Genomic DNA, 16605 nt, shown 5'->3' on the forward strand with positions numbered 1-16605 from the left:
TCGGTAGAGGCTATGTTCTGGGTCAATGCAAAATAAATATTTGGATTCAAAATTTCTTTCCACAAAGCTATGGTTTTTTATATTCAAGGACACCTTGAGGTTTTTCTGTTTTCTTCGGTTTCAATCAAATTGGTTCAGGGGTTAATTTTTGGGGGCTTGTCAGTATTTCATGAAAACACGGGACCCTAATACCAATGGACTTGCGGGTTTAGTCGGTTGAAGAGACGCAAAAGTTGCAAGAAGTGCCTTTCATGCGGCGCCACTGCCAATTGCAGTGCCTGGTGCCCAACGTGGCCTTTGGCCTGGGCTGCAGCCAGCTTGCCCACCTGGAGGAGGAGGGCGTTGGAGTGCATTGGGGCAACCTGTCCCAGGGCAGCCTGCCCCCCAGCACCTTCAGCCTGGCCCACGTGATGGGCATGCTGCTGTGGGATGCCCTGCTCTGTTTCCTGCTCGCTTGGTACCTCGAGGGGGTATGCCCAGGTATGCAATAGCTGTGGGAGGAAGGGGAAATGACTCGCTCGAACAAGGAGATCGATCCGGCCAACTTTCCGGGGGTCGCCGCGGAGAGGTGCTACTGTAGTGCCTAATAGGGCATCTCTAACTGGTGCAAGGAAACTCGCCGCTAGTAGCAGTGCTGGGCGCGCGTTCTAGCTGTTAGTAGCGGCGAGCTGCCTCGCGTCACACGCACCGAGCGAGCAACGATAGCGGTATAGCATTCAGCGCTTTAAGAGGTGCAATGCCGAAGCTTGGGAAGCGCCGAGCGAAGGGCATATACACATCGAAGTAGGCCACGCACTCTTGCCCCTAGGCTGATTTCCAGGGAGAGCAGCCTGTACCGCGAGCCACGCGCCCCTTTGTTGGTACTTTATTTTTTCCCGATAGTACAAATATAGATCACCCTTTTCACATACTGATTCTACACCCTCCTCCTCTTCCGTGTCCTCCCTCCTTCGTACCCTCCTCCTCCTCCTCCTCCCTTCCTCCTCTGCACCCTCCCCTTGTCCTCCGTATTCTCCCCTCCTCCTCTTACGTACCCTCCTCCTCCGTACCCTCCCCCCTCCTTCTCCCACAGTTTCCCCGCTAAATCTAGCTGGAAAGTCGACGCCACGTGACCTCAACACCAATTCAGTTTTTTTCCCGCTAAATTTAGTGGGGAAACTGTGACGTCCCATAATGCAATGCGCATGATTATGCCTGCAGCGACGGCGACGCTGCTCAACGTGAAAACAGGTGCCTAAGAGCTGCACTCTAAAACAAGTCTCATGCTGTTGGGTGTCCTAATCCTGTTGGTTGAGTGTAGACGTTCGGCCAAGAAGTAAGAATGAATGCGAGTGTCGCTGTCGTCGTAGCATCTCGACTCCTGGCTGCCAAAGCTTCTGTGGTCTGCCAAGCTAAAGAGTGGCCTGCAGCAAAATAGGTGTCTGCCAGATCAACCATTGCACTATGACACCGCCAGGATCAGGGGCGGCGACAGCATGTCACTTGTGTAATGTCATCGGGCAGAAATCGAGGGACCACCATTTTGGACATGGTAAACACTCCAGTCGGAGACGCGTTGCAGGCACCATAGCGCTACTCCGGTGTCCACGGAGTGCAGTCAAGTGCTGGCTGTCACTAGCTAATCATCTTGGGAAACATAAACTCAAGTTCAGCTGACAGTGAAAACCTCAGCACTCACCTTTTAATAGAAAAAACAATTAATTTCAGGAGTAAGTGTAGATGACATTACAACAGATTGCAGGAGTAATTGTCAGCGAATATTCGGAAGTAAGAACTCTATCCAAAAGACTTGTATGCACCCTAGAACTACAAAGCCTATCTTTCGGAAAGTTTCTAATTGCTTGGCGGGGTCACGTGGTTTGTGGGCCACATTTGCAATACGAACTGCGAGGACAGGACGAAAGCGTTGATCGTCTGCAAACATCTCTGCCTTTACGCCCACTTTTTTTCCCGCCACCCGACAACGTATCACATGCGTGCTTGTAATCAATTGGCCCAGGAGGAGTCTGCCATTAAAATTGCTGACGCTCCCCGCAGTTGAAGCTACTCCCTCGATTAGGTCTGGTCTCTTTACCTAGAACCGACGTGGAGCTTCTGAAGCCCAACGGTAACTCGTACGGTGGTTTTGTCTGGCTCTTTGGAGGGTCTCGAGTTGGTGACCCCTTTGGTGAGAAGTGCCTTTCTTGCGCAGGCCAGTACGGAGTGCCCAGGCCCTGGTACTTCCCGCTCAGCAGATCTTACTGGTGCGGTGCGTCTCCGCGCCGCGGGAGCTACTCCTCCGCACGGGGCACCGGGTCCACGCAGCACGGTTGGTGCCCCACCACTTGGCACGCTGCCCCCAGTAAAGCCGCGGCCGCTTGTGCGTTCCCGACACGGCAAAAATACAGCGCCTGGAACGCGCCTTTGGCCGGTGCATTTAGCTTACCACACCGGCTGCGCATCGAAGGGGGTTCCTAAGTGGTAAAAAGTTACGCCGCGGCGGCTGGCATTGTGCACTAGTGCACATCGCAATCCCGACGGTTGGTCATGAAAGTTCTGGCAAAAAAAGACTATCAAACGGGAGCTTTGTTGCGGCGTCCCGAGTGACTGCCGAAATTTCCGCGGACTGAAAGTCAAAGAGCGACCTGTGGCAGCACAGGCGTCTAGCATATCCGGCTCCGTCGTCGTGCCACCGCCTGGTTCGCGACGAGTAACTACGTGACACGAGCGCAACGTCGTCGGGACAAAATGAAAGGACTGCAAACGAAGATGGTAGTACACGCACCGGTCGGAGACGCGTTCCAGGAATCTTAGCTGAAGCCACTGAGAGCGCCGGTCCTCCGTGCGAAAGGTCGTCCGGCTCAGCTCCCCCGCCTCGCCCCAGGGGCCCTCTCGGGGGGCCGCCCCGAGGACTTTGAGGAGGAGCCCCGGGACCTCCCTCTGGGCGTGTCCCTGCACGAGCTCACCAAGCGCTACCCGGGGGCCCGGAAGCCTGCCGTGGACGGGCTCAGCCTCAACTTCTACCAGGGCCAAATCACCTCCTTTCTGGGACACAACGGGGCGGGGAAGACCACCACCATGTGAGTGAGGGAACCCTCACCGATGGGGGCCTCCCAGATCCGCGCACACTCTTTTGGTCACATTTTAAAATGGCCGAGCGAGCACTTTAGCTTCTTGAAGCTCACGCATTCACAACTGGCCACGACTGTGTGCCTTCAAACCTCTTACGACTGGAGAACACACTAGTGCCGTTACTGGGTAGCCTTGGACCGCTTGGAATTTCCATAGATTTCCTATTTTTTTGTGTCCATCATTTTCTCTTGGCTCGAAAAACTTTTGGCATTGTTACAAACAGCAATTTATCGTAGATAGCCACAAACAGATTTCGCAAATACTGCAAAACCTTCGCTCTACTAAAATTATGTTTCAGGGATACCTTATAGATGGCTGCAGCATGCCGGTGTGCTCTGCCATCGTAAGAGATTACAAGAACTCGGTCCCAAGTAAACAGAAGTGTATGAACGTGCTTTTACCGGCAGGTAAAAAAGCACCTATGCGGCTTCAGCTCACCAGTCTGCTTTTCGTTCGGTGCAGACACCTTCCGAAAAACGATATAATGGCAATACATACTTTAACATTGAAGTCTAGCCAGTCGAACCCTAACGAAGTACAATTTGCACATTGAACATGCAAATTGCTGATTCGTTATTCGACAAATTGCAAAAAAAAGTATGATCCGTGAAACATAAGTACGGATAACGCTTTATGCGGGCTAATGGAGGAAACATCAAGTTTTCTACAAACAGTCGTTCAAATCGCAAGGTAAAAACTGATCACCTGCAAGAGGATAACAGCGTGTTAAGAAGCACTCTTCAACATACGTCTTAACCTTGTCTTTTCATTTCATCCCTCTCTTTTTCTCCATTTGTGCTTCTCTATGCTCTGTTTTTTGCTCTTAGTGCATTGGGAATTTTCTTTTCCCTTTTCGAAAACTAGGCAGTTGCTCGCTTATTTTCAAGAGGCGCGCATAGTAAGGGACTTCGATGCCTTTGAACAGTCGTTTGTTATGGCAGTACCTTTTATGCACATCTTTGTTAGAACGTTTTGGACGTTCGATTTAGATTATCATATTTGCCGTACCCGTGTTCGTTATGGATGATCTCGACCGTATGCTGTCACACACAGAAGCCACCAAAGTGAGGACCAACCCTATTTAGTAATTGCATGCACATTTTCTTTGGAACTCCACTGCACCTGGATGCGTGCCAAAATAGAAACGTCTCTGGTGGCCAGGTCGATCCTGACAGGGCTGTACCCCCCGACGAGCGGCACGGCTTTCATCTGCGGCCGGGACGTGCGCAGCGAGATGGACGCAATCCGTCGGAGCCTGGGCACCTGCCCACAGCACAACGTCCTCTTCGACGAGTGGGTGCCCCCTCTTTGGGGCGTGGGACGGCCCCTGAGTGCCCTTCTTGCTGCAGCCTGACGGTGGCCGAGCACCTGTGGTTCTTTGGCCGGCTCAAGGGCCTCGGGAAGAAGGAAGCGGCCCGGGAGGCAGATGCTTTCCTGCGGGACCTGTCCCTCGAGCACAGGAGGCACCAGTTCCCGGGACAGCTCTCCGGTGGGTCACTTGCAGGACATTGGCTGCGTTGGCCCTTGGGTTCTTTTCCTGACCAGAGCCACCGTATGTACAGAGCTGTCGGAACTATTCTGAAGAGGGGGGAAGGGGAAACGGGGGGGGGTTTAGGGTCGAGCGTGATTTTCTATCCTCTCCCCCGTATTCCTTACATTAAATTGTGGCCCCTTTAGACTTTGGTTCTAATGCCACTGTGTACGTGGCAGCTTTAGCAGCCAGCGTAGCGCTATGCTTTTCCTAGTGCCGCCTCTCGCCGCGATTGGACGCGCGGTATTGTAGCAATGGGTCGAGCTAGCTCTGTTTCCATAGCAACCGACAGAGCCGAACGAGGCCGACATTTGCCGAAGTTGCTGTCGATTATTTCGGAGCGCTGCCCACATACCTGTCGTCTGCTTTTATTTCTCAAGTAGCATTGTCCGTTATCAGTGCGCGTTTCTGCGTGCAGTGAGCATACGGTAAGTGGGGCACTTTAAACTTTAGATATGCCCGTGCCGGTATGCCAACCACTCTTTTATGTGGCTTGTAGTCGCTTTTACAGACTTTTATTGCATTTTAATGAACAGGTAGAGAGGTAAAATAAACCAATAATGAAGTCGCCAGGCACCGCTAGCAGCTCGGTTGCCGTGGTAACCTCCAGGTCCAAAATGGAGATAACTACGGTGCTTCTGACGTTGTGCATCTAGGTCTTTTCGCTTTGTGTCGCTACTCTGGTGGCTAAAGCTGCCATATACAGTGGTTGTGCTCTCGGCGTAGCTCCTGTTTGAAACGCCTCGCTAGAGCCTGGGTGCATTTGCATTACCCACGCCGTTCCACGTGCTAGGCTTTCGACGCCTCTATACGGCGAGCGAGTTCATCCGCTTTTTGCATGGAGGGTCCAACGGCTATCCCAATGCAGCGGCGTCTGCTAGTATTCGCAATACCTGCCTTTGCTATAGCCCTTTGAAATATTCCGGTTCTTTGGGAAGGAGGACTCTGCCTTTGAGATGGGGAGGTGAACAGTTGGAAGCGCATGCCGTTTTTGTCGACTCTCAACTACCGAACGTGCTACGGCACAAAAAGAATCGATGGCCGTCCTTTGCTATAGTCAACGACAACATGAAAATGGCAGAGAGGTGCTTCAGTTGTCCCGCCCCTAGAGCTTCCTACGTTCGACGACGCTTCGGTGTTTTTTTGTGCTTGGAGTGCTCAAGCACAGTCGAAGCGTGATGGAAGGCCAGACGCGCAGGCTGGAGGCGTTCGAAAGAGACTCCCTGCCTTTCTCTCTTTGTCAGTGACTGCACCTACTAAAGGAAATGCTACTCTCTGGGGTGGAGCTTTGTCGAATATACAACCGCTTCATCTCGCCTTCGCGGGCACCGTCTCCCACATGTGGAGAGGATGGCTTTGGTCAGCTCGGACGGGTTGTGACTGTGGACGGGCCTTCCGTTCATCTGTGTTTGACACGCGTCTATGATGCCGGCCGCTCGTGCAGGGGGCCTGCGCCGCAAGCTATCGGTGTCCCTGGCTTTTGTCGGGGGCAGCCGCACGGTGCTGTTGGACGAGCCCACTGCCGGTGTGGACCCCCACGCCCGCCGCTCCATCTGGGACCTCCTGCTCAGGCTCAGAGATGGTGAGTCGGTCGCGCGTGGCTCCAGGGGCCGTGCTATTGCATATCAAGGCCTGGGCCGTTCGGCTGGTCGCTCGGTGTTGAGGTCTGTACGAATATGGGTCAGCCCACGGACCGAGCTCGAGCTTCACGGTTTCATTTGTAAAGGGCCTGGGCCGGGCACATACCTTGCTTTCAAATCTATAAAGCAGGCCAAGCCAGCTATTAAATTTTTTTTCTCGCAGTAATGTTTCTGTAAGTTTGTTTTTTTTTGGGGGGGGGGGGGGGGGGGGGGTTGAGAACAAGACCACAATGGGGGAGACCCAAATGCTGAAAGTATGTGTTCGTGTTTGTATGGTTCTGTATGTGTTCAATGAATGCTCTTCCGTAACACCAGCGGCATGACATTCATTTTCAGCGCCGGCGGCGCCAGCTTCGTACAGTCGCTTCTCTCGATCAATACACGCCTACACAATTTGTACCCTCGCAGGCGTAAACCACCTGTATGTACGAGTGCGAAGAGGTTCTTTTTCTAAACGATTTCTAGCAGACCATTGGAAGAAACGGCTGTATTTTTCATATATCTTTTTTTCACAGTTTTACAGTTGAACCCGGATATATTGAATTCAAATTGAATCGTAAAATAGCTTGATATATCAACAATTTTATATACAAAAAATGTTAAATTCAAGTCGAGTTGAAATTTCCTGCCGTCTCTGCTAATACCGAAGGTCGCGACAAACGGGAGCTTACCAAAAAGAGCATCAAGAGTTGCTAAATACAGTAGAGCATAGTTTCCAGAGACTGGAAACACTGCCGCGCTTACATGCGCGCCAAGCCGGGACCTCCACACAGCATAGTGACAAAACACAAAAATAATTTTTAAAAAATGAAATGAAAAATGGAAAAGTGAGACGCATAAAAATGAATCATAAAAAAAATTAGGCAAGCAACGAAACAAAAGGCTCACTAAATTCAGGCAGCAAAAAAAAAGAAGAAGAAGAAACGGGCAAAGCAATTACGGCAAAAGAAAAAGGTAAAGAAAGATAAGGCGTTGGAAGTGCTACTGCACAGCTGTTGTTGTCGACACACTCGACTTGTGGAAGACTTTTTTTTTTTTGCTCATTTTATTTTGGGGTTAGGGAGTCGCGCAGCATCAGCAGTGTTCGGCGCAAGGGCGCAAGCTACTGTACCGACTGCTCTCTCTACGGGCGCGCGTGTGCCCTTCCCCTTCGTCTTGCTTTTGCTATTCTCCACCTTTTTTTTTTTTTACAACTGTTCTTTTGCTGCGTATCTCACCGCGTGTATGCTGGTTTGGTGGTCTGCCAGCCCCGCAGCGCAAGTGATGTGCTCATCACCGGCGCATTCGGATTGCGGGAAACACTCCTGTAATACTACATGTGATTTTAAAGGAGATATTTGGACTGTTTGATATAAACAATAATTTGAAATACTCGAGTGTAATATAACTGGGCTTGACTGTAACGCTCTGAAGTTTAGCGCGTAAAGGGGTCTTGTCACCAATGCGATGCCTGGAGCACATCTCCGACTGGTGCGTTTACCAAGTCGTAAAAAGTGGTTCCTCGATTTCCGCCCGTTGACGTTATAGAAGTGTCATGCTGTCGCTGGCCCCAATCCTGGCGGCGTTACGGCGACAGTGGCAGATGTGGCAGACGACCGTTCTGCCGCCGGTCGCCCCACAGCTCGACAGTCCTCGGAAGCTCCGCCAGCCAGAAGTTGGAACGCCGTGACGATAGCGACACTCAGGCTCGCTCATTTCTTTTTGCTGGAACTTGTACGACCAACCGCCAGGATGGTGACATTCGACAGCACGACACTCCGGCTTTTGTGAGGTCATCTGTCTTATGAACCACTCAACGCCTGGGTGGATTACGACGACACACCAGTCTGAGAAGTGTTTCAAGCAACTCTGGGGGGTCAGTCTGCCCGGGTGTCTCAGAGCGTGCGGGATCTCGCAGGGCGCACGGTGATCATGAGCACGCACCACATGGACGAGGCGGACCTCTTGGGGGACCGCATCGCGGTGATCGCCGAGGGGCGGCTGCGCTGCTGCGGCTCCTCCATGTTCCTCAAGACGCGCTTCGGCAGCGGCTACTACCTCACCCTGGTCAGGGGCAAGGTGAGGCTTCGGCCCTCTGCCTGCCGGAGGGCTGACTCCCCTCCCCGGCGCAGGGTCTGGTCCCCCACGTGGACGGCATGCTGGGTGGCCCTTTCGACACTGGTGAGTACGGACCTGCAAGGACCACCTTGGTTACGCCACAAACTAATCTTGTTCATGGGTGGGATTGTTTTAGATGTGCCCGCTTTCACGGTGGTAACCAGCATGTTTGGTAAAGACACTGTAGCTGGTGACAAGTTGGAGTTCAGGCCGGAGAGGAAATTAAATGCTGGAGAGGAGATCACATCCTCTCCAGCACTTGCTCTGCTAAAGTTGAAAGAGGTGGGAGGACCTTCCCCTGAACTCTTAGCCCGTCACTAACAGTAGATTCACAATGTGGAAGAATTCAACTGACAAGAAATCGGACCAGTAGCTTTGTTACTGTGGAAAAGAGATGGCTACAAGTTTCACCACCTTTGGAGGTCTGCTTTCAGCGGTTCGCTTCCGCCTCTGGAATGTGCGTCACTTTGAGCCTCTAGCTTCCGCATCCATAACTTTTTGCCTTTGTGGCATGGAAGACACATTCGCGACCCATAAATTTGGCAAGTTTCGGGGAGCTCAAAACATTGTGCTCGAGGAAAGAACCCTCTCACACACTGGAAGTGCCTAAATGCGGGGATATATGACATTGAAACATAATGAGCTCATGTCCACGAAGGCTTCGGCAATATCTGTGACCAGGACGTAAAAACCGTATTTGCAACCCCTAGCTAAACCCGCCAGTTTCGATAAAATGGTGCCACTTGCTGAATTAATTTTCTGTCCTGTCATTTTCAAACAATAGGGCAGTGGTTCCCCAATAATGATCCGCAGACCCTTTAGGGTCCCTGAAGGCCTCCTTAGGGTCCCCAATGCCCTCAATTGTCAGTCAGGTCGAGCAATAAAACTATTTTTTTCATTGATGCTAGCTGTCTTACGAAGCAAGCTAAATGGTCCAAACCATGTGCGCCGAGTGAGCAGGGTTGATCATTCACCATTTCCGAGCTTCAAGGTTGCTTCAAACAATACTCATTGTAAGCTTCCAATGGTGCCTCATCACTTGACCAATTCAGAAGGGGTCCCCTGAAACATCAGCGGTTGAGAACCACTTTATTGGGGACTCAATATTGAGCAGTTGGCTGTACCCAGACCGTGGATATCTGGGGGTATACAGCGAGAAAAAGGCATGGGATAGACAGACATCTGCTCGTGTTCTTCGGGAAAGAAATGGAGCACCCGCGGCACCCGCGGGCAACCTCCGCACCGCGACTCTTGGCGCGATGGGGGCAGTAAAAATTGCACCCTCCGTCCCCTCAGCAACTGCCCTGAGCAGCCTGATGCGACAGCACCTGGGGCCGGGGGTGGAGCCTGCCACGCACCAAGGGGCGGACCTGTGCTACCGGCTGCCCCCCGGCGCCCCCCTGGCTGCACTCTGCGAGCAGCTGGACGCACAGCTGCCCCGGCTGGGGCTCACTGGCTACGGCATCTCGGACACCAGCCTCGAGGAGGTACGCCGCTTGGCCCTGGCAGGTCCCTCGGACTGTCTAACCACTCTTTAAAAGGGTACTCTGGCATTTTCTTCGTGGTCCCCAATTTGCCTGCAATTCGACCATACACACACCAACAAACATAGCTGAACTAGTAATCGAAATATTAGGCCAAGATAATGTTTTGTGCGAAGTTGTTGAATTTACAATTTTGATCGTCACCTTTTTTTTTCAAATAGTGCAGGCATCAATGAAATGGTGACGTCAGTGGCAGGCGGTAGTTGGCTCTTTGGGGTGTAGAATTAGTTCCCAACTGATCACAAGCAGTTTCGTTGGGTCAAATGAATGCGTTGGAAGCTCACTCCTGCACCCGTGCAGCAGCACAAAACAAATGCTCGGCATGCTCCATCTTTAGACTGCCTGTCGACCTGCAAGCATGCTTGCCAGTGACGTCACGGCACTGAAAAGTACAGGCATATTTGAATGTTGGTTTTGGCATCACCTTCATTTGTCAGTTTCACTATAACTATTCCGAATTTCGCGATACTAAATAGCATTCTGGAGATGGTAAAGGCTAGGGATTCAGAAAATATAGTTAGTTGGGTATCTCAAGAAATAGGCGGCGTTCCCTTTATTGACCCTTTAAGGCCCGGCCCCTTTGCAAAATGAGAGATGCCGTGTTGGCCATATTGTACGCGGTAATGTCAGTGCGAGGAAAGCGTACGAGCACGCTAATGCATTGGCTCCCGACAAAACGAGGCAAAAGCGCTGGATTGCTCCGACGAATGCTCGGCGTACGAGATCGGCATATTTCTGAGCTTTCGGAATACAGAGAAAGTATGCAGTTACGGACAACTTTTATACATATTTAGTGGGCTTCCTAGTAATTCGATCGAAAATATAACTGCTAAGCACACTTGAACCTCTGGATGACCTGGAAATGTAATGTTCGAAAGGGAAAATTGCACAAAACTTGCCCTCTAATAATTTGACTCCTTTGACTACCACATAATCTGACTATGGCTCGATTTTGGGCCTCGATTCGAAGCTACGTCCGAGGTTTTTACTACAAATAATTATGAAGCCTTTTTTTTTTTTTTTGGCATCCCAAGCGTTTTGGAAATGTTTGTTGGAGGTAGGAGTAGATCGGCTACCTCGCGTCTGCTTACTCGCGAGCCAAATACGATATGGCTCGCCAGAGCAGGGCGCTTTGAGAGTCTGGAAACTGCCAGAGTGTCCCGCAACCCAAAGGGTATTCTCGCAGGTGTTCCTCAGGGTCACCCAAGGCACCGGCGCTGGGGACAACCCGAAAGGTGAGCTCACGTAAGTGAGGGCAGCGAGCAAAGTCCTCACCGCACAGCGTCTTTCCCAGTTGATGGGGCGGCCCCGGGTGACCGTGGGGAGTCCCTGGAGCCGCCTCGGAGCAAGCTGAAGGAGGCCCTGGGCAGCCTGATCGCCTGGTGCGCCTCCCTGGGGAAGCCGAGAAAGGGCACTGACCAAGAGGAAGCAGGTGGGTAGCGCTCTTCGCTTGCTCTCTCGATCCCGCTCGGTGCCTTGTTAGGTGGAGGCTCGGTGCTAGTCTTGGGGCTCATGGCTTTTGCCAGCTCCTGCAGTAGTGTCCTGGGGAAGGAGTTGCATTGCACAGCCCGTCGACATCCCGCAAGCTTGTCGTGCTGCCCATCAAAGAAGGAACGGCGGTCCCGCATGCACCAGGAATCGCGACGTGAGGGGGAGGCACGAGAGATGCGGATCACCCGATAAATGTTACGACGATTGAAGTGCAGCTTGGACCTGTCACCCCCACATCTGTCGTCCCGTTAAAGGCTTTGATGTATGACACATAGGTGAAAATTTCCAGCTGCGGTCTGACTTGTCCCAATTGAACTGGTTTATTGACCAGATTCCCAGTGACAACTGGTCTCAATGGCAACTGGTCCCAGTGGCAACTGGTCCCAATGGCAACTGGTCCCAGTGGCAACTAGTCCCAGTGGCTGCTGGTCCCAGTTGCAGTTGGGAATCGGGGCAATAAACCGGTTGAACTGGGACAATTTGATCCAGGTTTTAGTGGGGACCAGTTGCAGCTGATACCATCTGTAGACAAAAGAACATGCATCATGAAAAGGAAGGTTTTTCAGTCTTTATTACAAAAAGTAGTCATGTGCGAATATACGTGTAGTAGGTCTTGAGTTTGAAGCGAATTTCAATCGAATAGTGGATTTGGTCGAATATTTGCTAACCGAGTATCAAATAGTTAATTTCTCCAAGACTTTCACTATTGTTGCACCATGCTTAAATGAAAACCCAGCTAAACTTGAGGAGGTTCTCCCCAATCTTCCACTTGTCCGTTTACAAGCTAATTTTAATCTAACTTATGGGCCTCATTAAATCGCGAGGCGCCACAAGTTAGAAGCCAGTCTCCGTGGCTTCGTGCCCGCGGGGCGATTCGGGAGAGCGAAGTCGCCTCTTGACCTCCGTTTGCCCTTTTGACCAATAGAGAGCACTTCGGTACCCTCTGGCAGTCAATGGCTGTGAGAAACCTTCTCGCCGATCAGTTATAAAAGGCGGTGCGCCAGGTGTGCCCGGTTCTATTTCCCCTGGATGTCAGCGTAGGACTTGGGCAAGTGCAATAGGTCGTGCAGGTACGATGTTTTGATGGCTGACACCACGGGTACAGCAAGTGCCGGCCCGTGGATCAGGCCTAGCTCTTTGTGAACCATGCGGGACAATTGTATCGCTGCTGTAGTTAGCCTATGCATTATCGATAGACATCTGGCCTCGCTTTTATTGAATGTTTTACAAATGAAAGCGGAACTCCGCTCCTTGGTTGTTCTATGCATGTATGTCTTTGATTTATGTTTTGAGCACATAGTCAACGGTCAGGCCCTGTCCAGTCTGCTTGATCGCAAACCTTGTGTAAGGTTTGCAATTTGTGTATGTAAATAGGATTTCTCACAAAGTATATTTATAGGCTGTGCTTTCAAAAAGTTAGATGCCTTTGGGATGGTAAGTAAACGACGAATTTGACATAAAATTAAACCTATATAGAGACGTCCAGCTACACCTAATCGAGTGGATTTACAGATCTTGCTGTAAGCAAATGTCCTTTCTTCAATTTCAAGAAAAAAGAATCACGAATGATGAATGCAGGTTATCAGGGCATCTCTGCCTAACATATACATTCTTGCATAACGGCCGCAGTTTGATTTTGAAAATTAGACTGCAATGTAAATATCAACATTCACAAAGTTTTCTTTTTTTGTTGGTGTTTTTAATACACCTGGCACACACGTGCACCATCCCATTCTGAAAGTGTGCTTTTCTCCCAAGCACGCAATTGCGATATTCATACTTCTCCAAGTGTTGATCGTGGCGGGCTATTCCGCCGAGTGCCTTCATATTGAGCACCGGTGCACTGCGGAGAAGCAACACCCAAGGAGCTCACTTTCATGGGTGTTGCTTTTCAACAGTGCACCCATGCTCGGTAAGAAGTGCACTCAACCAGGCTAACCCGCTGCTATCAACACTTAGAAAAATACAAATATTGCAGTGCATCTTGAAGCGAATATGAAATAGTTGTTATTCGAAACTACTATTCGAAATTTTGAATTTTGCACAACGCTAAAAAAGGTATACCGTAAAGTTACGAAAGAACGCCGACCCCAAATGAAGAGATAAATGGTGAAGAACATGGGGTGGGCTATTTTTGGGGATGCCACAGCAAAACTTTATTAAAAATTAATGATAAGCACTTTGGCACCATGTACAAACCACGTGATGCGGGAACTAATATCGCGCACACGCGGGACCAACTCGCTTGGAATCGAGGTTGCGGCCAAAAACGCGGGAATCCGCTAGAGACTTTATGTCACGGGAATGGATACCGCAGATTCCGGACACAGCAGATTCACATTTGACGGTGCAACATACACGCGGTAAACAACTTGCGTGTTACGGGAGCCGATATCGCGTGCCCAGATTGCGGACAAAAACGCGGGAAGCCGCTATGAACTCGCTTGTCAGACGTGCCGGTACTGCAAATCAAATTGCACAGTTGATGCGATTCACGTTGGACGTCACGTGATGTCCGACGGGAATACGGTGGGGGGCAATGTTTTGGAATTTTAATGTTGCAGATATTTAGCCAGAAAAACGGGATGGGCGATCTCTCGGGGGGATTCTCTCGGAACTTTACGGTAGAAGAAAGCATAGTGGGTAGGCTCGTGCTTGGATGTTTGTTTTTCCGTCTCATTCTCCGAAGGCAGTAGCGTGGCCCGTCGGGCTTTTTTCGTTTCTTGGCTAGTCTTGTCTGGTTGTTTGTTTGCTCTGGTGATGCTTAGTGTCTCGTGGCGTCGCTTCCTGTTGCATGGTGTGACCCGGACCGCCCGCACAGCCTGCAGGCAGCACCTGGACCCCAGTCGTGAGTGCACCCACGCCCACTCGCATGCACTGTGCAGGGTCCCTTTGCGAAACGGGGGCCTCAGTGAAGCCACTTGTGGCTACGCCGTCCTTGCGATCTTTCTTTGCCCTATGATCGTGGCCTCACTTGTCGCGAATTTCACCGTGAGCTACCAATTAAGCGAGAAGCTTCCGATTTATTACCATCTGCAGGCCGGCTTAACTGGCTGTCATGCATTGAAAAGTTGCGCGCTAGTGCACGGGGCACGAGAGCATCTGCAAATGCTCTTTCACGTGCTCATGCGGGACCATGGACTTCTTCTTCGAGCCTCCTCGAGGGAACCAGACATTTATCGTGCCTTGTACATAGTTAAGCCTAATGGTGCATCACTCTAAGTTTACAGAGTGTTATGTCTATCATTACTTAACACTGGCTCAAACAGCTAATGGAAGGAACAGGTTTTGTGTCGTAAGAGAATATGCAGAAGCAGATCTTCCGCTCATGCGCAAAGTATCCAAAAACTCTGAGAGTAAACAAGCTTGCCTGCTCAAAACTTCTTCCTATTCCGCTTCTGCCCGCTCGTTTGCATTCGGTTTCTTTGCCTACCATGGTGGATGACCGGCCGGCGTTCCGGAGTTGGCTCAAGCGGTGGGTCTTCCAAATGTGCAGGTGACGCGGAGTCCCCCCGGGCACCCGTGGCATCGAGGGTGGCGACGGGCATGCACCGGCGCCAACTGGCGGCCATGTACCGGCGACGCCTGACGCGCAGCTCCCGCAACTACAGGGGACTCTTCTGCGAGGTGAGGCCCAACGTTGCACTCGAATGCCGGGTGACTCAAGCGTATGTGAGTCTGCGGATCGTTCGCTCTGGTAAGTCGTGCTTCCCACTGCCCAAATATGTCTTGATGGAACGGTTTGATGAACATCAGGACTAAGCGGGAAAGTTTTGGAATTAAAACCAGAATTGGATTGTCATTCACGACTCCATCATAAGTGGGGAGGCCCTTGGACAACTTTCTTAGAAATTAAACTTTGTATCGAGACCTCGCCAAACGAACCCGCGACAAATCGAACTGCGGCCCCCGCAAGCGTGGCTGGACGAGAGGTGCGTGACGTGTGGGCACCTGTGCCTCGCAGATAGTACTTCCGGCGCTTTTTGTGCTGCTTGCCCTGGTGTGCACGCTGGTCGTCCCGCCCCTTTCGGAGGAGCCCCCCCTGGAGCTGAGCCCCCAAGTGTACGGGCCCCCAAACTACGTCTTCTTCAGGTGAGCCCCGCCGGCCCCCATGGCCCCGCCATTATGACGCTCTCTCCTCCAGCAACGAGGATCCCTCGAGCACTCTGGCCCGCAAGTACACGGAGAGTCTGCTGTCCCCGCCCGGCCTGGGACACCGCTGCGTGCAAGAAGAGTCCTCGCCCAGGTAGCCCCCTTGTGTCGTGCGAGTACGGTGCCTGGAGCGGATCTCCGACTGGCGTGTTTCCTGCGTCCTTGAATGCCCGATGACGTCGTACAACTGTCGTGCTGTTGCCCGGGGGTGGTGCTGCCGCGGAAGTGGATGCACAAACTGGAGTTCTGCTGGAAGTCCCTCTGCAGCAAGTTCCACAGAAGGCAGACACACGACGGAAAACGGCGACTTTAGCGCCGGCATTTCTACGACCATTCGCCAAGATCGCAGCATCTAACAGCATGACACTTTAGCTCCCGTGACGCAGTTTGTTGCCACTCTGGGCCCACTTTCGATGCAAAGGCGGGGTAGGACAGTAAATAAGACGGTCGAAGACCCATTCCAGGCACTGTACTCGCGATTGTTGAATGGGCGTCTTGCCACGTGCGTGCACTTGCAGAACGGCTGGAGTTGCATGCCTCCACGTTGTGCTTTCCGTTCCCTTCTTTTCACAGTTGGGGAATTTTGAGGCAAGTGCCTTGATTTATTTCATAAAATTGGCAGTGGTGCCTTCGTCATAGCCTACATAATTGACGTACATAAAATTTCTTTTGTGACTGTGACAAAAAGTGTTTTGATGCGCGTCGGTTCACTTCGAGCGTGTCGCTGTATGTTTCAAGCCTGCTCATCAGTGCTCACCTCTATCCTTCTCCAAATAGTTACTACGTGCTTTGCCGAAGCTCTGAATGAAAGTGAGGAAATATGCGGTGGTTTCGTGTGAGGTATACTTTCGTCTTCCTTCTTAAAATTATTTTAGGGTTACTCTTGAAAGGGAAAAAAGCCAAGTAAGCGTGGGTGTTTGCAACTCAAGTCTGTCCCCGATCCTGCTTCTCTTGTTCCGTTGTCGACGGAACCACTTTCAGACGTGTGCGCTTCACCAACACCTAAAATGACGCTATTAACTCGTCTACATGCAGACTA

General features: G+C 51.3%; 1 protein-coding gene across 1 annotated transcript in view; it reads left to right on the top strand.

The window, feature by feature from the left end:
• LOC8051359 (ATP-binding cassette sub-family A member 7) overlaps positions 1-16605 on the top strand; it is a 60819-nt gene that overhangs the window by 23161 nt on the left and 21053 nt on the right. Inside the window, exons 17-31 of the mRNA XM_029990549.4 lie at positions 276-480; positions 2192-2308; positions 2864-3059; positions 4273-4404; positions 4461-4600; positions 6087-6224; positions 8180-8340; positions 8394-8442; positions 9676-9866; positions 11110-11158; positions 11218-11355; positions 14236-14262; positions 14911-15041; positions 15379-15506; positions 15559-15660. Coding sequence (XP_029846409.3) covers positions 276-480; positions 2192-2308; positions 2864-3059; positions 4273-4404; positions 4461-4600; positions 6087-6224; positions 8180-8340; positions 8394-8442; positions 9676-9866; positions 11110-11158; positions 11218-11355; positions 14236-14262; positions 14911-15041; positions 15379-15506; positions 15559-15660 — 1904 coding nt within the window. The remainder of the gene's footprint in view (positions 1-275; positions 481-2191; positions 2309-2863; positions 3060-4272; positions 4405-4460; positions 4601-6086; positions 6225-8179; positions 8341-8393; positions 8443-9675; positions 9867-11109; positions 11159-11217; positions 11356-14235; positions 14263-14910; positions 15042-15378; positions 15507-15558; positions 15661-16605) is intronic.

This window comes from Ixodes scapularis, unplaced genomic scaffold, assembly GCF_016920785.2.
Source record: "Ixodes scapularis isolate PalLabHiFi unplaced genomic scaffold, ASM1692078v2 PGA_scaffold12__126_contigs__length_90152505, whole genome shotgun sequence".
NCBI lineage: Eukaryota > Metazoa > Arthropoda > Arachnida > Ixodida > Ixodidae > Ixodes > Ixodes scapularis.